We start from the raw sequence: 16,253 nt of genomic DNA on the forward strand, positions 1-16,253 counted from the left end.
AGGTGGCTATTTTCAAAAGATATCTTCACATGTAACATATATACAGAAGTATGCATATATGTACATGTTTCTTTGCTTCCTTGACTTTTTTTTCAGATAGAGTACATCAGATTGTTCTGTATAAGTTTATAGAAATCCTGTTCTTTTTAATACATAAATTGAATCTCATTGCTGTTATGGCTATACCTATTTTACCTATGGATGGACGTTATGGTTATTTTGAGTCTTTTTGTCAACAGACAAAGTTCTGATGAATTTTCTCTTCCCACAGAGTTTTAAGAGGAAACCTGGGCAGGCTGACAACGAACGCTCCATGGGTAATCACAATGAGCATGTGCATAAAAGGCTGAGAACCGTGGATAACGACAGCCAGGCTGAACAGGAGACAGCCCAGCCCCAATCTCAGCCCCATGCAGAAGACGCAGACGCATATGAGCACATTAAACAAGGACATGACACATACGATGCACAGACGTATGGTACGGTAAAGGAAGGATTTATCCTTTTTCTCTGAGCTCTCTTTGACTGTGTTTCTGCCAAACAAATAAAGAGGGAGAAGAAATAACTTTTTAAACAAGTTCTAATAAATACAGAATAAGATTTTCTCTAATATAGAAATAATTTGGTTTTGGTACCAAGGTGTTATAATGATCAAGGTTTCTAGGTGTAATGTAAGCCTTCTAACTACACTTACAGTCACATCCTTATCTACACTGATTTCAGGGTTTCTTAGTTCTGGAAATTTTGGGGTAGGTTCCTGCAATGGAACCTATAATATGTGTTTTCTCTACGAAGTGAAAAGAACAGCAGGGAGATTTCAGCAGAGAATATCTGTCATTCTGATGTCTTGGTGACTTTTCATCGTTGTATCCCTGATAAACTAGTATGGATAATACCTGCCCATGAGGGTAGTGCAAAAATGACTGTGGTAGATAACTTTTTACTCTGTCTACACTTTATTTACTTGAACAGAAAGAAGAATGATTATTGAAAACTATATATTTGGTCCAGTTCCTACCATATGCTGCAATTTAGGCAGGTTCCTCCCATACCTTGGGCAGTGAGACACTGCCTATTAGGGAGACCTATTAAGGTCTCTGCCCCTAATAGGGCAAGACCCCACTGTGGATCTTTGTGAATTTACAATTGTAAATGACTTAAGAGATGGCATACAACAGACAGAGAATAGATTCCTGCCCTAGTCTAGTCACAGCCTGGAGAAGGGAACAAAAACTTGGGCCCAAGAGGGCCCAGCTAAGCTGTTCAGAAGTCTGTCCCCACTTCAAAAAAAAAAAAAAAAGCTTTTGCTTTGTGTCAAAAGGGTTTTCTGAGCCTCTGCTGTATGATCATGGAATTCCTCAAATAATCTTATGAGCTAGGATGTTGTGTAGAGAGAGACAAGAGCACTGAACTAAAGAATTAAAAGGAAGTAACCAAGATTACAGTGTTGAGATTCCCATGTTGGTCTTTGTGCCCCCTTTTATACTTTTAACCAACTCTTAATAAACTGCAGTTTATAGGCCTATAAGTTTGTAATGGTATATTTCCTTTAGTTGGCCAAACATGCGCTCAAATTTTATTCAGGTTTGTTTACTGGTGATAGTAGTCAAAACCAAGTTAGATACCCTGTTGCTGTGGTCACATGTATAATTGTATGGAAGATAGGCGACAGGCAGCTCTGTCAATAGGTCAGTAATAAATTAGGCAAAAACAAGTGTCCAAGCCACTTAGTTGGTAAGTGACAGAACCAGCATTAGAATTTTGGAAGCTATAAGTGATAGAATCCATAGCCTATTTGTTTGTACTTCATTATGCAAAAACCTAAGCTTTCTATGTTTACATGCATGCTATTGGCAGATGTGGCTAGCAAGGAGCAGCAGCAGTTTGCAGAAGACTCTGGCAAATATCAGCAAGATGAAGAAATAGAGGATGCCCTCATGGATACAGAGAAACAGGAAGAACTCCAAACAGCAGACATGGAACAGCTGAAGCCAGAGGAAGTCAAATCGGGAACCACAACAGTTTCTAGTGAGAATTGCTGGTGACCATGCTCTTTCTAAGCTCTCTGACTTGGAGAAATCAGTTCTCTCAGACTGCAGTCTAGGCTCGTCTTTTCTGTTTCAAGTTATTCATCCATGGACTAGACTTGCGTATAGTTATTTTACTATATTTTGTTTAGGGCAGAAAGGTAGAAGGGGTGGAGTAGCATCTTTCAAAGGAGACCCCAACCCAGGTGCAGTAGTGCATACCTGTGATCCCAGCACCTTAGAGGGCTGAGGTAGGAGGACTACATATTTAAAGCCAGCCTTGACAACTTAATGAGATTGATTCAAACCTAAAAAAGAAAAAAGGGGTTGTAGCTGAAGGTAAAATGCACCTGAGTTACAATCCCCAGTGCCCACTCTCAAAAAAGAGACCCCAAAGTTTAACAAAATTCTGTTGGTCTTTTTAAAATATATAAAAGAAAACAGAATGGTGTATTTAACACAGTTGTGATAATTGAGTATATTATTATTGAAATGTTTTCAATTATGTTGAAGTATGTATTATCATAAAATAGTAAAAGAAACCAAAATGCATGTGAGAAGGTAACAATTTCCATTTCATAGGTAACCAAGCTTTGTTACCAGATAGTTTGTTTTAAAAAGACCGCAGATGCATCAACTTAATTTTATCAACAATGGAATAAATACAATTTCTAAAGAAGGTGCCAAATTCAAAAGCTTTTTATGATGCTTCATTCCTGGCCTTTTGATGGTGTTCGACACTGTACACTACTGCCATTACATGACAGTGGGAAAAACAAGCATTTGTAATTAGATGCCTGGATTCAAATCCATAATTTTACTATGGATTGAGGTATATTTTTAGTTTTGTCTTTGCCTCAATTTCCTCATCTATAAGATGGGGGGAAAATGATTTTATTTTAGGTTTTTGTTGATTGGATTGAGCACAGGGCTTCATATGTGCTAGGCAAGCAGTCTACCATTGAGCTATACCCCAACCCTTGCTTCAATTTTTAATAACACACAAGGTTTAAAGAATCATTTTTTTTTTATAAGGTTGTTAAGGTAAACTACAGTTTCTACTGTTTACTCTGTAAAGAATAGCTGACTTCAACAGCAGAGTGGGGAGAGGAAAAATTAGTAAGAATTTGGCAGTGGCTGTCTCAAAATGCAAGAATATTTGGAAATGTTGAGTGAAATGAGGTTTGATTTATTGATAGGTAACAGAGCAGGCTCAGGCTTTATGCTAAAATGATAAATAAAACTATTCCTTACATTAAAATAGGCCCTGATGAAATGGAAGTAGACGCTCAAACTGTTAAACCAGAGGAACACCAAGACTCCAGGATAGACAGATCCTACAAGGAGAGAGAGAATGAGAACCCAGAGAGAAGCCGAGATTCAACCATTCATACAGCCCATCAGTTTCTTATGGATATAATTTTCCAGGTACTAAAACTCTGACCAGTTGCTGCTTTAGTAATTGTCAAAATAATTTTAAGTTGCATTTAAATCTTTGTCTTTAGAGCTTTGTGGAACATCTGGTTCATGTCCTTAAAAAATTTTTTAGGAATACTATTGGTATGAGGAGTGTTCCCTAATAAATAGACAATACTGTTTAAACAGTTAATCCCAGGGTCACAGTGCCCTGACTTGTCCATGATGGTGGGTCTGGTTCTTAGCCTTGGCTCCACATTCCCACTTTACTTACTGTCTTTGAGTAAGGAATCTTCAGGACAAGTAGCAGTTCATAATGGTTAAGTAACAAGAATGTTTGACTTATCACCTGTATTTAGAAAGAGCCCTTTGAATTTTTCCCCCCTAACAGTTTGGCTTAATGACAGATTTCTTAAAGATTATTTTTATTATTGATGAGTTAAAGAGTATTTGGTTTCTGTTTGGCTGTGGTGGATTTACAAATGTTGAACATTTCCTTTATCCATGTTCTCTAAAAGAATCTAGCATCCTCTCATCGTGCCCTTAACTTTGCTTAGGTTTTGAGTCTCAGGCATTTGACTGTATGCATTGAGTTCTTAAAACAGGGAGGAAGGCAGCCAGTGATAAGGTGGTGGTTCTTACTATTTCTCTTATTCTTTGTTTTTTCCTTTTAGCCCCTTATAAAAGATGTTAATCAGCTAAGACAGGAGATGGAAAGACAACTAGAAACATGGGAGCCACAGGAATCTGGAAACTCAGGAGAAGTAAGCCACTAGGGTTTGTTTCATTTTCTTTGTACTTTTTTTGTAGGGGGTACCAGGGAGCCTCATCCCCATTTTGTATTTTATTTAGAGACAGGGTCTCACTGAGTTGTTTAGTGCCTCACCATTGCTGAGGCTAGCTTTGAACTCATGATCTTTCTGCCTCAGCCTACATTTCTAAAGTCTAGGTCTATTCATTGCTTTCTGGAACTTTGCTACTACATCTGTAGTATTATTAAAACAGAATCCTTTAACTTCTATTAATGGCTCTGTAGTAGATGTAACAGTGGTTGAAAGCTAGGCAAAAGTCTATGCTGTGCCATCCTGAGAATAGGCTACCAGATCATTGCTAGCTCTGTGTATTAACCAGGAGTATAATTTTTAGTAACTTTGTATCCTAAATTTCAGTATGTGTATATATTTTAATATTTATTATCATAATACCACATTTGTGTGCAGGAAATAATGCACTGCTGAGTATGTTACCTGAGGGATTTGCACTTAATTTGTCACTTTTACTTTGGAATATGGTTCTGAGAACCCATGAATAAGTGGCTAGATCTGCTAGAACAGAATTACTCATTGACATCTGCCTCCTTGTATAAAGGGTTACAATATGAATAAGGCATTGATTTGGTCATGAATTCCTTGTTTCATTCTTTCTCCCCTGGAACTATGAGTCATATTTTTGGTGGCTGGGGAAAGACAACATCTTTTTTTTAAAATTTATTTATTTATTTTTTAGTTCTCGGAGGACACAACATCTTTGTTGGTATGTGGTGCTGAGGATCAAACCCGGGCCACACACATGCCAGGCGAGCGCGCTACCGCTTGAGCCACATCCCCAGCCCCAAGACAACATTTTAAAACTATAAATAACTGGCTGGGGGAAGCCTTAACTTGCATGAACCTTCCCATCACTTAGCTTCATCATGCTATGACTTGGTTGGCTCTGATAGTCAATGGGTAACTTATATTTGTTGTCATTATCCCAGGAGATGGCTGCAGCTGAGATGTGGCAGAATTATCTGATCTTGACTACGCCTCTTTCACAACAGTTATGTGAGCAACTTCGTCTCATATTAGAACCTACTCAGGCAGCCAAATTGAAGTAAGTCTTCACAAATCTTCGTGATGCCTGAAAAGATGAGGGTGTCAGCAGTTCTGCACTCAGCACCAAACCATTTATGGTTTTGGATCATAGGCTGCCACTTTTGCTGTGGCAGAGCACCAGCATGGTGCTCCTTACCCTGTTTGCTTTTGTGATCTCTGCCACAGGATTTCTGTGATGTTTGGTATGAAGGCAATTTTTCTTTTCCATTACTTTGGATGGAAAACGGGCTGAGCCTTTGGTTTTGTTATTCACCTAGATGTGTCCAAAGAAAAGGAAGAAACTAATACTTTGTATTCCGTATAAACTTTTTTTTTCCTATCTTAGCTTTTTTAGAAGGATCTAATTATTACATACATGACCAGCATTCCTGGCTGGTAGTCACTGTTCATTAGTTCTTAATTTACAGTAATGCCTCATTGTGCCAGGTAACTATTGGTTTTAAGGGATTCACATGATTTTTGTTCTTAAAAGAAAATTTTGAGTGATAAGCACTTGTTAACTAGTCTTTGCCCTGCTAAATTTCATAGAGGAGACTATCGAACAGGAAAGCGACTGAACATGCGGAAGGTCATTCCATACATTGCCAGTCAATTTCGGAAAGACAAGATTTGGCTCCGAAGGACCAAGCCCAGTAAACGCCAGTATCAGATTTGTTTAGCTATTGATGACTCTTCTAGTATGGTAGACAATCACACCAAACAGGTAAGGAAGAGAAATACATGACAGTTTTACACCAAACCATGTTCAGTGGGTTACCCAAATAGCAGAAAGAATGTGATGGCTATATTGAGAGTTCAGAAGGGAAATTTCAGGATGTCTCAAATATTTTGATTCCTTGTTTCTTAACCCTGTTGTCTGGCTACAGAGCAAGTAAACTTGACTTTATTTTCCATAAAATGCAATAATTTACTATTAAGCTACTCTCCCAGACTATGTACAACATAAAAGTATCTGAAGCTATTAAGTCTATATGATATAACAATACCTATTTCAGAGTTATAATGTATGTAGAATACTTAGTTTACTGCTGATTTTACTACCCATAAAGATTCCATAGCACACACCCCCACCCCCTGCGCAGGAAAAAAAAATCAATTTATGGATCATGTTTCACAAAATTACTTTTATTAGATGATATCTAGAACAGACCATTTCTACCAGTGTAATGTACTCTGGGTTTCAGCATTTGTGGAACCAAGGAGGGCCTAATGCCCCCAAAGCTTCAGGTTTTGTTATAAACATGGAAATCTTGATGGAAGAAAAGGTTAGAGGCACTAGTTTAGAGGATTGCTTATTCTAAGCCCTTTACTTATTTCATAGCTTGCATTTGAATCATTGGCTGTGATTGGAAGTGCTCTAACCCTTCTGGAAGTGGGTCAGATTGCCGTGTGCAGGTAAGGTTGCCTTGTAATCCCATTGGAAAACCCTTTTCATAACCTTGTCATTTTGATCACATGACAAAATAACTCCCATTGTATTTGGGTTTTTCTCCCCCAAGTTTTGGAGAGACGGTAAAGCTATTACACCCATTCCATGAGCAGTTCAGTGATTACTCCGGGTCCCAGATTCTACGGCTATGCAAATTCCAACAAAAGAAAACCAAGATTGCTCAGGTATGTGGCTGAAGTCTTTCACATAGTTATTCTTAAGCTGATATTGGAGGTGTATAATTTTTAGGAGCTCCCTTCCCGCAATTAGCATTCAGGTTAGGTAAAATTGACAATACAAAATAATCCTAAATTTCAGTCTGTACCATTAGAATAGAACCTTCCTTGACATAAACCAAGTTATGACTTCTTTTACTCAGTTCCTTAAGATTAGTTTAGCACCATTGGTTTATCAGTTCCCCATTTTTTGGGTAGTTTGGAACATTTTACAAAAGTAAACTTATCATTCCGTACCCTGTCCGGTGGGTCAAGGCCTATTCACTCTCTCATTTAGCCTAAAGAAGAAATGAGATAAAGCCAGTGATTTGCTCAGAATGACAAAACACAGGGGTAATATTTCTGTTCAGCTCTTTTTGTGGGGCATTCATATTGACTTCCCTTTGGGTGTCTTCCCAGAACACTAGTGGAGAGACTCACCAGTGATGCACATCTTGCTTATACTTGAATGCCTCTATGAACGGGTAATGCTAGGCCACACAAGGTTCATCTTTCCTTTAGGTGTCTAGAAGGGACAATTTGATTGCCTTTTGGGCCTAGGATCATTATCTGATAATTACTTCAATGTTGTCTAACAATGAAAGGGAGGTTAAGTAGTTTTCTTTTGGAGGCACTAAGATTTAAACCCAGATGCTTGGGCATGCAGGGCAATTGCTGATTCTTTTATGTCTGGTTTAGTTTCTAGAGTCTGTAGCCAACATGTTTGCAGCTGCTCAGCAACTCTCACAAAACATCAGTCCAGGTGAGCTGCATTCTTTGTTAACAAAAAGCCTTTTCTGTTTTTATCTCACTGTACTTGTCACCATCTTTTAAAGGTGATTTGGGCACACTCTTCTAGTGGCCTACTCAGCATTGTTATCCTCATTAACATGGACTTTAATTTTAATGTGTTGTTCTACAATGGGAGATATTCTCTTAAATACCACTGGGAAATTTAGTCATACTAAAAGCAGCTCAGTATATCTTGTCTTTCCTAAGTAAATGATCTAATCAAAGGCCCCTTTTATTTGTCCTATGGATTCATCAGATATTTGGTTTTAATAGTACATGGAATACTTAGGAAGTTGTTAAAAATGATTTTTATTTCTTCTCGTGTTCTACAGAAACTGCACAACTTCTCCTAATAGTCTCTGATGGACGAGGTCTTTTTCTTGAGGGCAAAGAAAGGGTCTTGGCAGCAGTTCAGGCTGCCCAGAATGCTAACATCTTTATCATTTTTGTTGTGTTGGACAATCCCAGTTCTCGGGTGAGTAACTACTGAAAGCCTCATTTTTTAGAGAGAACAGTTTGAAAGGAATTCCTTTATCTGAAATATGGCTTGGGTCACTCCATCATATTGAGAATTCCTTGCATTCACAGCATTCTGTGTACCTTTATGTTTTTAAATTATTCTTCCTGACAGTGAAGGTTATACATAGAATCTAGTGCAGCTTTTGTCTCTAGAGTTAGCCAGGTTTCTGTTACATAGGAACTGAAAGAACCATAGGGAGAACACTGGGCACCCTGAAATGCAAGGTTCTCAAGAGAAATGACTGAAAAGATTGCATGTAGAGGGGTAATGTCAGAACTGTAAAAACCTGGTCCTTCTTGCTAAGTTGTTAAACATGTCTTCAAATTTGCCTCAGGCTTCCTAAAAGCTGGGATTACTGGTATGCTCATCTACATGTTGATGAATATGTTTTTTGGTCTAAAACTGTAGCATTTTGAAGGTAGGTTTCAAGATATTTTCTCGTATTTTTTAAAACTCTTAAATATGACTCCATCCTCTGGTTCAGAACTGCCCTCGTATACAACAGCTACCTCAGCCTTGATAATGGGCTATGATCAACTTGAAATTGAGGGCAACTCTTTTCTAGGGTAAACACTCACATTAAAGCCTTGGTAGCAAGATTTAGTGGGAATTATTCCAAGTAGAGAATAGAGATATCATTATAAGGAAAGCATACTTTGACACCAAAAAAGGAGGAAGGGGTAAACAATCTCCCAGAAAGAAATCTATCTCACCCTTGAGGGTAGTTCTAAAAATCGTCAACGGAAGAGCTATCCAAGGATGCTGATTTTTTTTGCTTTTCCTTTCAAATGTCTTAACAGGATTCTATCTTGGACATTAAAGTACCAATATTTAAAGGACCCGGAGAGATGCCTGAAATCCGATCATACATGGAAGAGTTCCCTTTCCCATTCTATATCATCCTTCGAGATGTGAATGCTCTTCCTGAGACACTCAGTGATGCCCTCAGACAGTGGTTTGAGTTGGTGACTGCTTCTGATCACCCTTAGAACAGAAAAAGCTGTCCAAAGCGAAACTGTTTGAATCATGGTCAGAATATTGCAAATCTTACCTGATGCTCCCTTTTGGATAACTGTTTCTGAAATTATCCCTCTAAAATACATTGTTTTGATTTTTAAAATCCACCCAATGGCTACAAAACATCTATGAAATCTCCTTAATAAACCTGGGACAGAGAAGGAACAAACATCAGCGGCAGGGCTCCCGTCTCATAACTGAGGAGGCCATACCCTCCCTGGATCCGGCTACCTGTTTTCCCCTTGCAGAAACATTTCTTGAGATGCTGTCAGGAATGAACTGTGGACCCTTTGGCCCTACTTTAAGTTCTGCCTTGGTGAACCTAAAGGCTGTCATGTGGCTGAGATGCATACAGTTTTATGCAGAGCCTGACCGCACAATAAACATGGTAAGAAAATGCACAAAGAACTCCTCTTAGAAGATAGTAAGCCCACGTAATCGACATATATAAGTAAAAATGAAGTGGCTTTTCAGTGTCCTCACATTTGCTGCTTCGGGAGACTATGCAATAACAAAGAAAATTTTCCCTTGATTTCATTCTCTCATTGCCATAGTTCTATTTGTTATAGTAATTTATTTTAGTTTTTTTTTTTTTTTTTTCCCTTAATAGTTTAGGAGAAGAATCATTCCTCCCAATGATTGCTTTCAAGCTAGTCTCATTCTGGAAAAGAAATGCTATGTTCACAGAATTAAGCAGCTACATCTACTTTTTTTCCCCCCAGTTAAAATACACCATTGGTTTTTCTTTGGCCAGAAAGCAGTGATGTTTGAATACTTGAAACTGTGAGCTGTATTCTATTTAATGTTCTTTTGTAGGCAACATGCTATGACATAATCATCTCTCTCCATGTCTTTAAGTTACACTGTGAAGTCTGCCACCCTTATAGGTGGTGATCATTAAACACAGATTGCTTGTTGTTTAACCAAATGTCCTAAAGCATGTATCAAGTTATATCATTTTTTATTCTCGAAAACTATGCAGTTTATACTCTGAAAGTTATTAAAATAATACAACATTGTTGAGATATGTTGTGATTCCCCACACACATTCCTGTGGATTGAACCCAAGGATGCTCTATCACTGACCTAGCTATAGCCTCGGCCCTTCTTAGTGAAACCCTTGTCTTAAAAATGAAGCAACTTAAGCTGATTGGCCTGGAACTTGGCATTCTCCTGCCCAAGTCACTGGTACTACAGATGTATACCATCATCCCTGGGCTAATTTGTGATCAGTGGAATATGACAAATTCAAAACACGTGCTGGAGGACTGGTCTTGTCTGCTGAGCACATTAACATGATCCCACAACTTTACTCCCATGTCTATGGGTTAGTTGGCAGAACCACACACTGACTCAAAGATTCTGCTTCATAATGACACACACACACCTCTTCCACTCATACTTCACTGGCCAAAGCCCTCTATGGGACAAGAAGTTTAATATTCCCAGTTGGGTCTGATAGGGAAAGACAGCTGCACTGTTATATTTACCTTTAATCAGCAGGTGTAAGATACAGCTCCCCTACTGCTGTGCTCAAAATGATTCTCTTGGCCCTGGGACAGAAGGAATTCTGGTATCAGGTCCCCAAGAATGCTATTTTCAATACGTGGGGAAAAAGCAATATCGCAAACTGATGGGGTATAAGGGTTGTGGACCCAGGATTAAAAGCCTGATAGATTCATGAGCAAGGCATTGAGAATCTGGGCTACTATTAGGACTTACAGGAGTGATGACAAATTAAACTACCACATGACTGCTGACAGGGCTACTATTTGTGCCCTGCTACTCCCTCTTCCTTCTCCTACTTTCCATCCCCAAATACCCAGTCTCCTTGACCAAAAAGGCAAATTCTGACATTTGAGGAATTAGAACACAAATGCTCTATATGCTCTTAATAATCTAAAGACACTTTGTCACTCATAGCTCAACCATTATCTAAGCAAAAGGCCTGCAAAGGTTTCTATCCAGGGGTCCAACAAGGCTACTCTGGTATACTTAATTAACATTGTAGTTCACTTAATGACAGGGTTACAGTCTGAGAAATGCAGCACTAGGCATTTTCATTGTGTAAGTACATTCCATGTTAAAGAACCAATTAAGACAGCTATCATGTCACTGGGCGATAATAGAATCATCACCATGACTTACTCAGATGTCTGCTGGAACTCTAGTTGGGTGATAAACTCTTCAAATGCAACATGTTCAAAATGTCACTGATTCTAGCACAAATCTGTTCTAAAATCCCCCTTCTATGTTAACTGCTCCAGCTGCCACTGTTTACAAATGTGGAGTTTGGTCTGTACTTGGGCTTTACTTCCCTTTCTGTCTCCATCCAAATCCAAAATTAATAATCTGTCAAGTATAGCTTCTGGATATTTATAGCTATCCTATTTCTCTCCCCCATGCAATTCACTGCAGATGGAGCTCTTAATCTCTAACCTGGACTACTTCAATGATAACTCAAATTTGTCTTTGTTTGCTTCACTTTATTCACTGACAACAACCAAGGATCTTTCTAAAATCTCTACCCAAAAGTCCCTTCAGATCTTCCTATTGTGAAGAGGACACTTGGAGTTTCTTACTACAACCTATGAGGTTCTTCCCTGACTCTCCTGTTCATTCCCTCCCTGCAGCCTTACCATTGACCTAGTCACAGAAAATGAGAGGTCTTGCAATCTACCGGTGTTCCATTAGTTGTCTGGAATCTTATCTACTTTGACATTCTGACAACCACCTACCTCAGATAACTCCTCCAGAAAGATAACCTCCATGGTATGAACTTCCAAGTCTTTGAAGACAGCGTGCCTAGCTTATGACAGTATTACCTGTTTCGAAGATGTTTCTGGAAGCAAAGAAGAGTGTAAAAATGTCTGTTAATTAACTGGCAATTCAAACAAGAACCTAAAGAAGGTTGAGAGAAATTATAGAAAACATTTGTCAAGGTCATACTGAACACCAATAATAGATTCTTACAAGAATCTATTACAGTGTCCCGTCGTAACAAAATATGCCCCCCCCAAAAAAAAAATTTAAAAACATACTAGTCCAAGACAACAGCCTAAACAGATCCTCAGACTGTAAGTATGTACTATATGGTCAAAAATGCACCACAAAGCCCCAGGAAGATAATTATTTAATAAATGGTGTTAAAATTCTAGCTTAGTGGGGCTGGGATTGTGGCTCAGTGGTAGGGTACTTGCAAGAATTAAGAAAATAAAATAGTTACAAAGTCTCAAATGGGAAGAGACAAAACAAGCCTCAAAGGAAATAAAATACAAATAGTGTAGATATAAAGCTTAAGGATATAAACCATGAAAAACTAGAATAAAAGTCCTAATCAGCATAAATGTGCCTAAATCATGCACAAAAATCAGTAAAAAAATAATCTAAAGTGGCTAGGAGTATTTAGTTGCCCTAGTACTTGAAAAGCCAGATCTGTAATAAGTTGTTATACTGTTCATCTGTTAGGACAAAATTTGAAAAATATACCACTGCAATGTGGTCATGAGGTTATTAGCATCACAATGCCAACTAAACTAAGACAGCTAAGGATTAGACTTCTTGTATGTGCCAGGGCCTCTTAGAACATTGCATATGATACAACTCTGAGATGGATGCTGTATTTCATTTTACACTTCACAGAAAAGGAAACAGGCCAGGAGAAATAGCCACACACAGCTAGGAAAAGGGAACTCGTGGATTCCAACAGGTGACTCACTGGAGTGCTCTGTAAATGGGTTAACTGATTATTTTTGGTTGTACTTTAATTCACTATTTGGAAAACATGGCAAAAATGCCACAAACTAAGGATGTGTTATGGGGATGAGAACTAGGAGTAAAAGTCTGAAGTGTAGGAGGATATTCAGTTCCTCCTCATTATTGACAGGAGGCAAAGAAAAAAAACTGCTTAAAGTCTCAATGGGACAAACATTTAAAACTCCTGTTACACTGTTACAAATGATCATGATGAAGACCACTACAGGAAAAAACTTTAAAAAAAAAAAGTAATGAAAACGAGAAAATCTGCAGGATGCAAATGCTTAAATAAGTAACATCCTAAAATACTAAATATGTTCTTCCCTTCCAAAGGAAAAAACAAAAACCTTAGCTTCCATTAATGAAGCCTGTTGTTGCTGAACTTATTGCCGTTTTCCTTAAAAATAAAATTTTAATAGAAGAAAAAAGTTTGCTGCTGCTGAGAGTCAAACCCAGGGCATTGTGCATGCAAGGCAAGCACTGTACCAACTGAGCTATATCCCCAGTCCCCATTGATAAATTCTTAAATGCATACGGTGCCAAATGCCTTACCATTCTTATTTCGTTATTACAACCACCTTGTAATACAAACACTATTACCCTATTCAAACGATGAGCTAACTCGACTAAGACCGGTTAAATACCTAGCCCAGGCAACAGACCTAATAAACTTCAAACTCCTGGGCTTCCCTCCCAAACGCCTGACTTTCGGGGTAGGAACACAAATCCACAAGCGTCTCCCAGGAAACGGAGCTCGCTCCGCCCCCTGACCATTCCCTCACTTCCGTCCTGCGCACTGAGACTCCGAGAGGAACGCGTTCTATTTCTGAGATGGCCGCTTCCCGGTTGCCTCCAGCAACGCTGACGCTAAAGCAGGTACTGATGTTCTCTCTTACCCAGGTCTACACCTAATGGTATGAGCTGCTCGATTTTCTACTTTCCCCACCCGGACTACAGTATCAGGCCAACCGGGCGGGTCCGCGGGGTTATGACGCTGCACGCGCACGCCAGTGATTGGCCCTAGGGGTTGGAGGCGGGGCTTCCCCAAGAGTTGGGGAGGGAGCAAACGGGTAGGCGCTTTCTTTTCAGGGACCGCAGAAAAGCTCGCTCTGTTGGTAGTACCGAACCATGGTTAAGGCGGGGGGGGGGGGGGGGGGGATTCCGAAAGAATTTGGACAACTGCATTAAATTTAGAAAAAGTGCTATTAATGTTACAGTTTGTAGGTACCCGGCAACCCTTTTTATACCCATAAAGGTGGTCAACTTTTGATTTTTAAAGGTTCTTAAGTTTTACAAAAGAGTCGACAAATGACCCACGTGAACCTATTGCCGTTTTCCTTAAAAATAAAATTAAAATAGAGAATAAAAAGGTTTTCTTTGCTATCTTCAAAATTGAGAACCTGGGGTCATGGCTGTGGCTTAGTGGTAGAACGTTTGCCTCGCACATGTGAGGCACTGGGTTCCATCCTCAGCACCACATAAAAATAAAGGTATTGTGCCCATCTGCAACTAAGAAAAAATTTTTTTTAAAAAAATTGAAAACTAAAAAGATATCGTCTGGTTACAGCTGGTTTGCCAAAGTAAAACTGGCTATCAATTGTCATTTCTCCCCCCACGTACAGTTCATGAGAAGGCAACAAGTTCTCATGCTCTACAGAAGGATTTTACGAGCAATTCAGCAAGTATCAAACAATTCTGATCGCAAGTACCTGAAGGACTGGGCAAGGGAAGAATTCAAAAGAAACAAAAGTGCCACTGAAGAGGTGAGAATAGATCATGGTGAGGGCAGTCCCAGACTCTTGTATTAAGTGACCAGTTTTTTAAAAGTTTAGCAGGCATTTTGGAATGTCACCAAGATGGTATATCTTGATCATTGCTTATAGTGGTACTAATTTTCCAAATTATACTTTAAAATATCTATCTATACAGTTGCAGCACCTGGTTTTTATGCTGTACCACATAGCTTTTAATTTTCCTAATATTCAACAGTTCCCAGTAATGACATTTTTTTTGGGGGTTTTTTTGTTGTTGTTGTTTTGTTTTGTTATTTGGAGAATCTTTTTGTATGGTGCCAACTCACAGCCTTGTGCATGCTAAGCTCACACTCCACCACTGAACTACATTCTCAGCCCACCACTATAGGCTCTTGAACTTAACAAAATGGTGAGATTGTACCTCACCAGGTTAAGTGATCAGATTTCCCTTTTTTCTACAGGATGCAATCCGGATGATGATTACTCAAGGCACTATGCAGCTAAAGGAGTTAGAAAAAACACTTGCTTTAGCAAAATCTTAACTATAGCATTATTCTGAAGGATCTTCAAATCTCCGTGTAATTTGTTGAGCTTAGGCTTAACAATGGACAGCTCAAAGTCAAGTCAAACTGTATGTACAGTACTTGAGCAAAATATCAAGATAGAAATGTTGTGTTATAGAGAGCAGAGAAAATCACATTGAAGTGATTGCCTCAGGACTGAAAAATACACTTGAGTTTTAAAAATGTTTCTGGATGTGTCTGCAGTTATTTAAGAAGCAAACCCCATTCCAACATGCCAGTTAATACATGAAAATAAGCTCAACACACTCATAAGGAAAGTGCAAATCAAAAACCTAATGAGAGAGCACTTCATTTCCACTACTGTAGCTATAATTAAAAAGGGAAATAATAAATGTCAAACATGTGGAGAACTTGGAACACTCCTACATTGCAGGTGGGAATGTAAACTATCTGCAGCCACTTTAGTAAAACAGACCATCCCCCTCCTCAAGCCATAACATGGAGTTACCATATGATTTAGCAGTTCTCCTAGGTCATAATCAAGAGAATGAAACCATGCACGTATAAGAAATATGTACATGAGTGCTATACATAGCAGCACTAATGATAGCCAAGAAGTAGGAAAACAAATATTTATCAGTTAATATATAAAACTTAGTATTTTCATACAAGATATTATTTGGCAATAAAAAGAAATGAAGGACTGATTCATAATATACATGGGTGAACTTTGATAACATTGTTAAAGAAGCCAGTCACAAAAAATTGTATCATATGGATTTGTTTATGTGAAATGTCCAGGTTGTTCTGCCTAGGGCCATGGGTAAAATGGAAAAGTAGCTGGTGAATGGGTGTGATATTTCTTTGGGGGGTTATGAAAACGTCCTACAGTTAGATTATGGTGCTAGTTGTACAACTCTGAATAAACT

At 38.7% G+C, this 16,253-nt stretch overlaps 2 protein-coding genes across 3 annotated transcripts in view; both read left to right on the forward strand.

Annotated features, from left to right (window-relative positions):
• The window catches only part of Mdn1 (midasin AAA ATPase 1), a 142,639-nt gene extending 132,354 nt beyond the window's left edge, over positions 1 to 10,285 (forward strand). For both annotated transcript variants that reach the window (XM_077801619.1, XM_077801620.1), the window contains exons 92-102: positions 272 to 479; positions 1,858 to 2,028; positions 3,292 to 3,455; positions 4,118 to 4,207; positions 5,200 to 5,315; positions 5,846 to 6,020; positions 6,639 to 6,712; positions 6,817 to 6,931; positions 7,661 to 7,724; positions 8,086 to 8,228; positions 9,074 to 10,285. In XM_077801619.1, coding sequence (XP_077657745.1) covers positions 272 to 479; positions 1,858 to 2,028; positions 3,292 to 3,455; positions 4,118 to 4,207; positions 5,200 to 5,315; positions 5,846 to 6,020; positions 6,639 to 6,712; positions 6,817 to 6,931; positions 7,661 to 7,724; positions 8,086 to 8,228; positions 9,074 to 9,262 — 1,509 coding nt within the window. In that variant the 3' untranslated portion in view covers positions 9,263 to 10,285. The remainder of the gene's footprint in view (positions 1 to 271; positions 480 to 1,857; positions 2,029 to 3,291; positions 3,456 to 4,117; positions 4,208 to 5,199; positions 5,316 to 5,845; positions 6,021 to 6,638; positions 6,713 to 6,816; positions 6,932 to 7,660; positions 7,725 to 8,085; positions 8,229 to 9,073) is intronic.
• A 3,557-nt stretch (positions 10,286 to 13,842) lies between these two features.
• On the forward strand, positions 13,843 to 15,550 carry Lyrm2 (LYR motif containing 2). The gene is made up of 3 exons (XM_026411219.2): positions 13,843 to 13,922; positions 14,669 to 14,809; positions 15,262 to 15,550. The coding sequence occupies exons 1-3, from the start codon at positions 13,878 to 13,880 to the stop codon at positions 15,340 to 15,342; spliced, it is 267 nt and encodes an 88-aa protein (XP_026267004.1). The 5' UTR covers positions 13,843 to 13,877; the 3' UTR covers positions 15,343 to 15,550.
• The last annotated feature ends 703 nt before the right edge of the window (positions 15,551 to 16,253 follow it).

This window comes from Urocitellus parryii, chromosome 8 (assembly GCF_045843805.1).
Source record: "Urocitellus parryii isolate mUroPar1 chromosome 8, mUroPar1.hap1, whole genome shotgun sequence".
Lineage (NCBI taxonomy): Eukaryota > Metazoa > Chordata > Mammalia > Rodentia > Sciuridae > Urocitellus > Urocitellus parryii.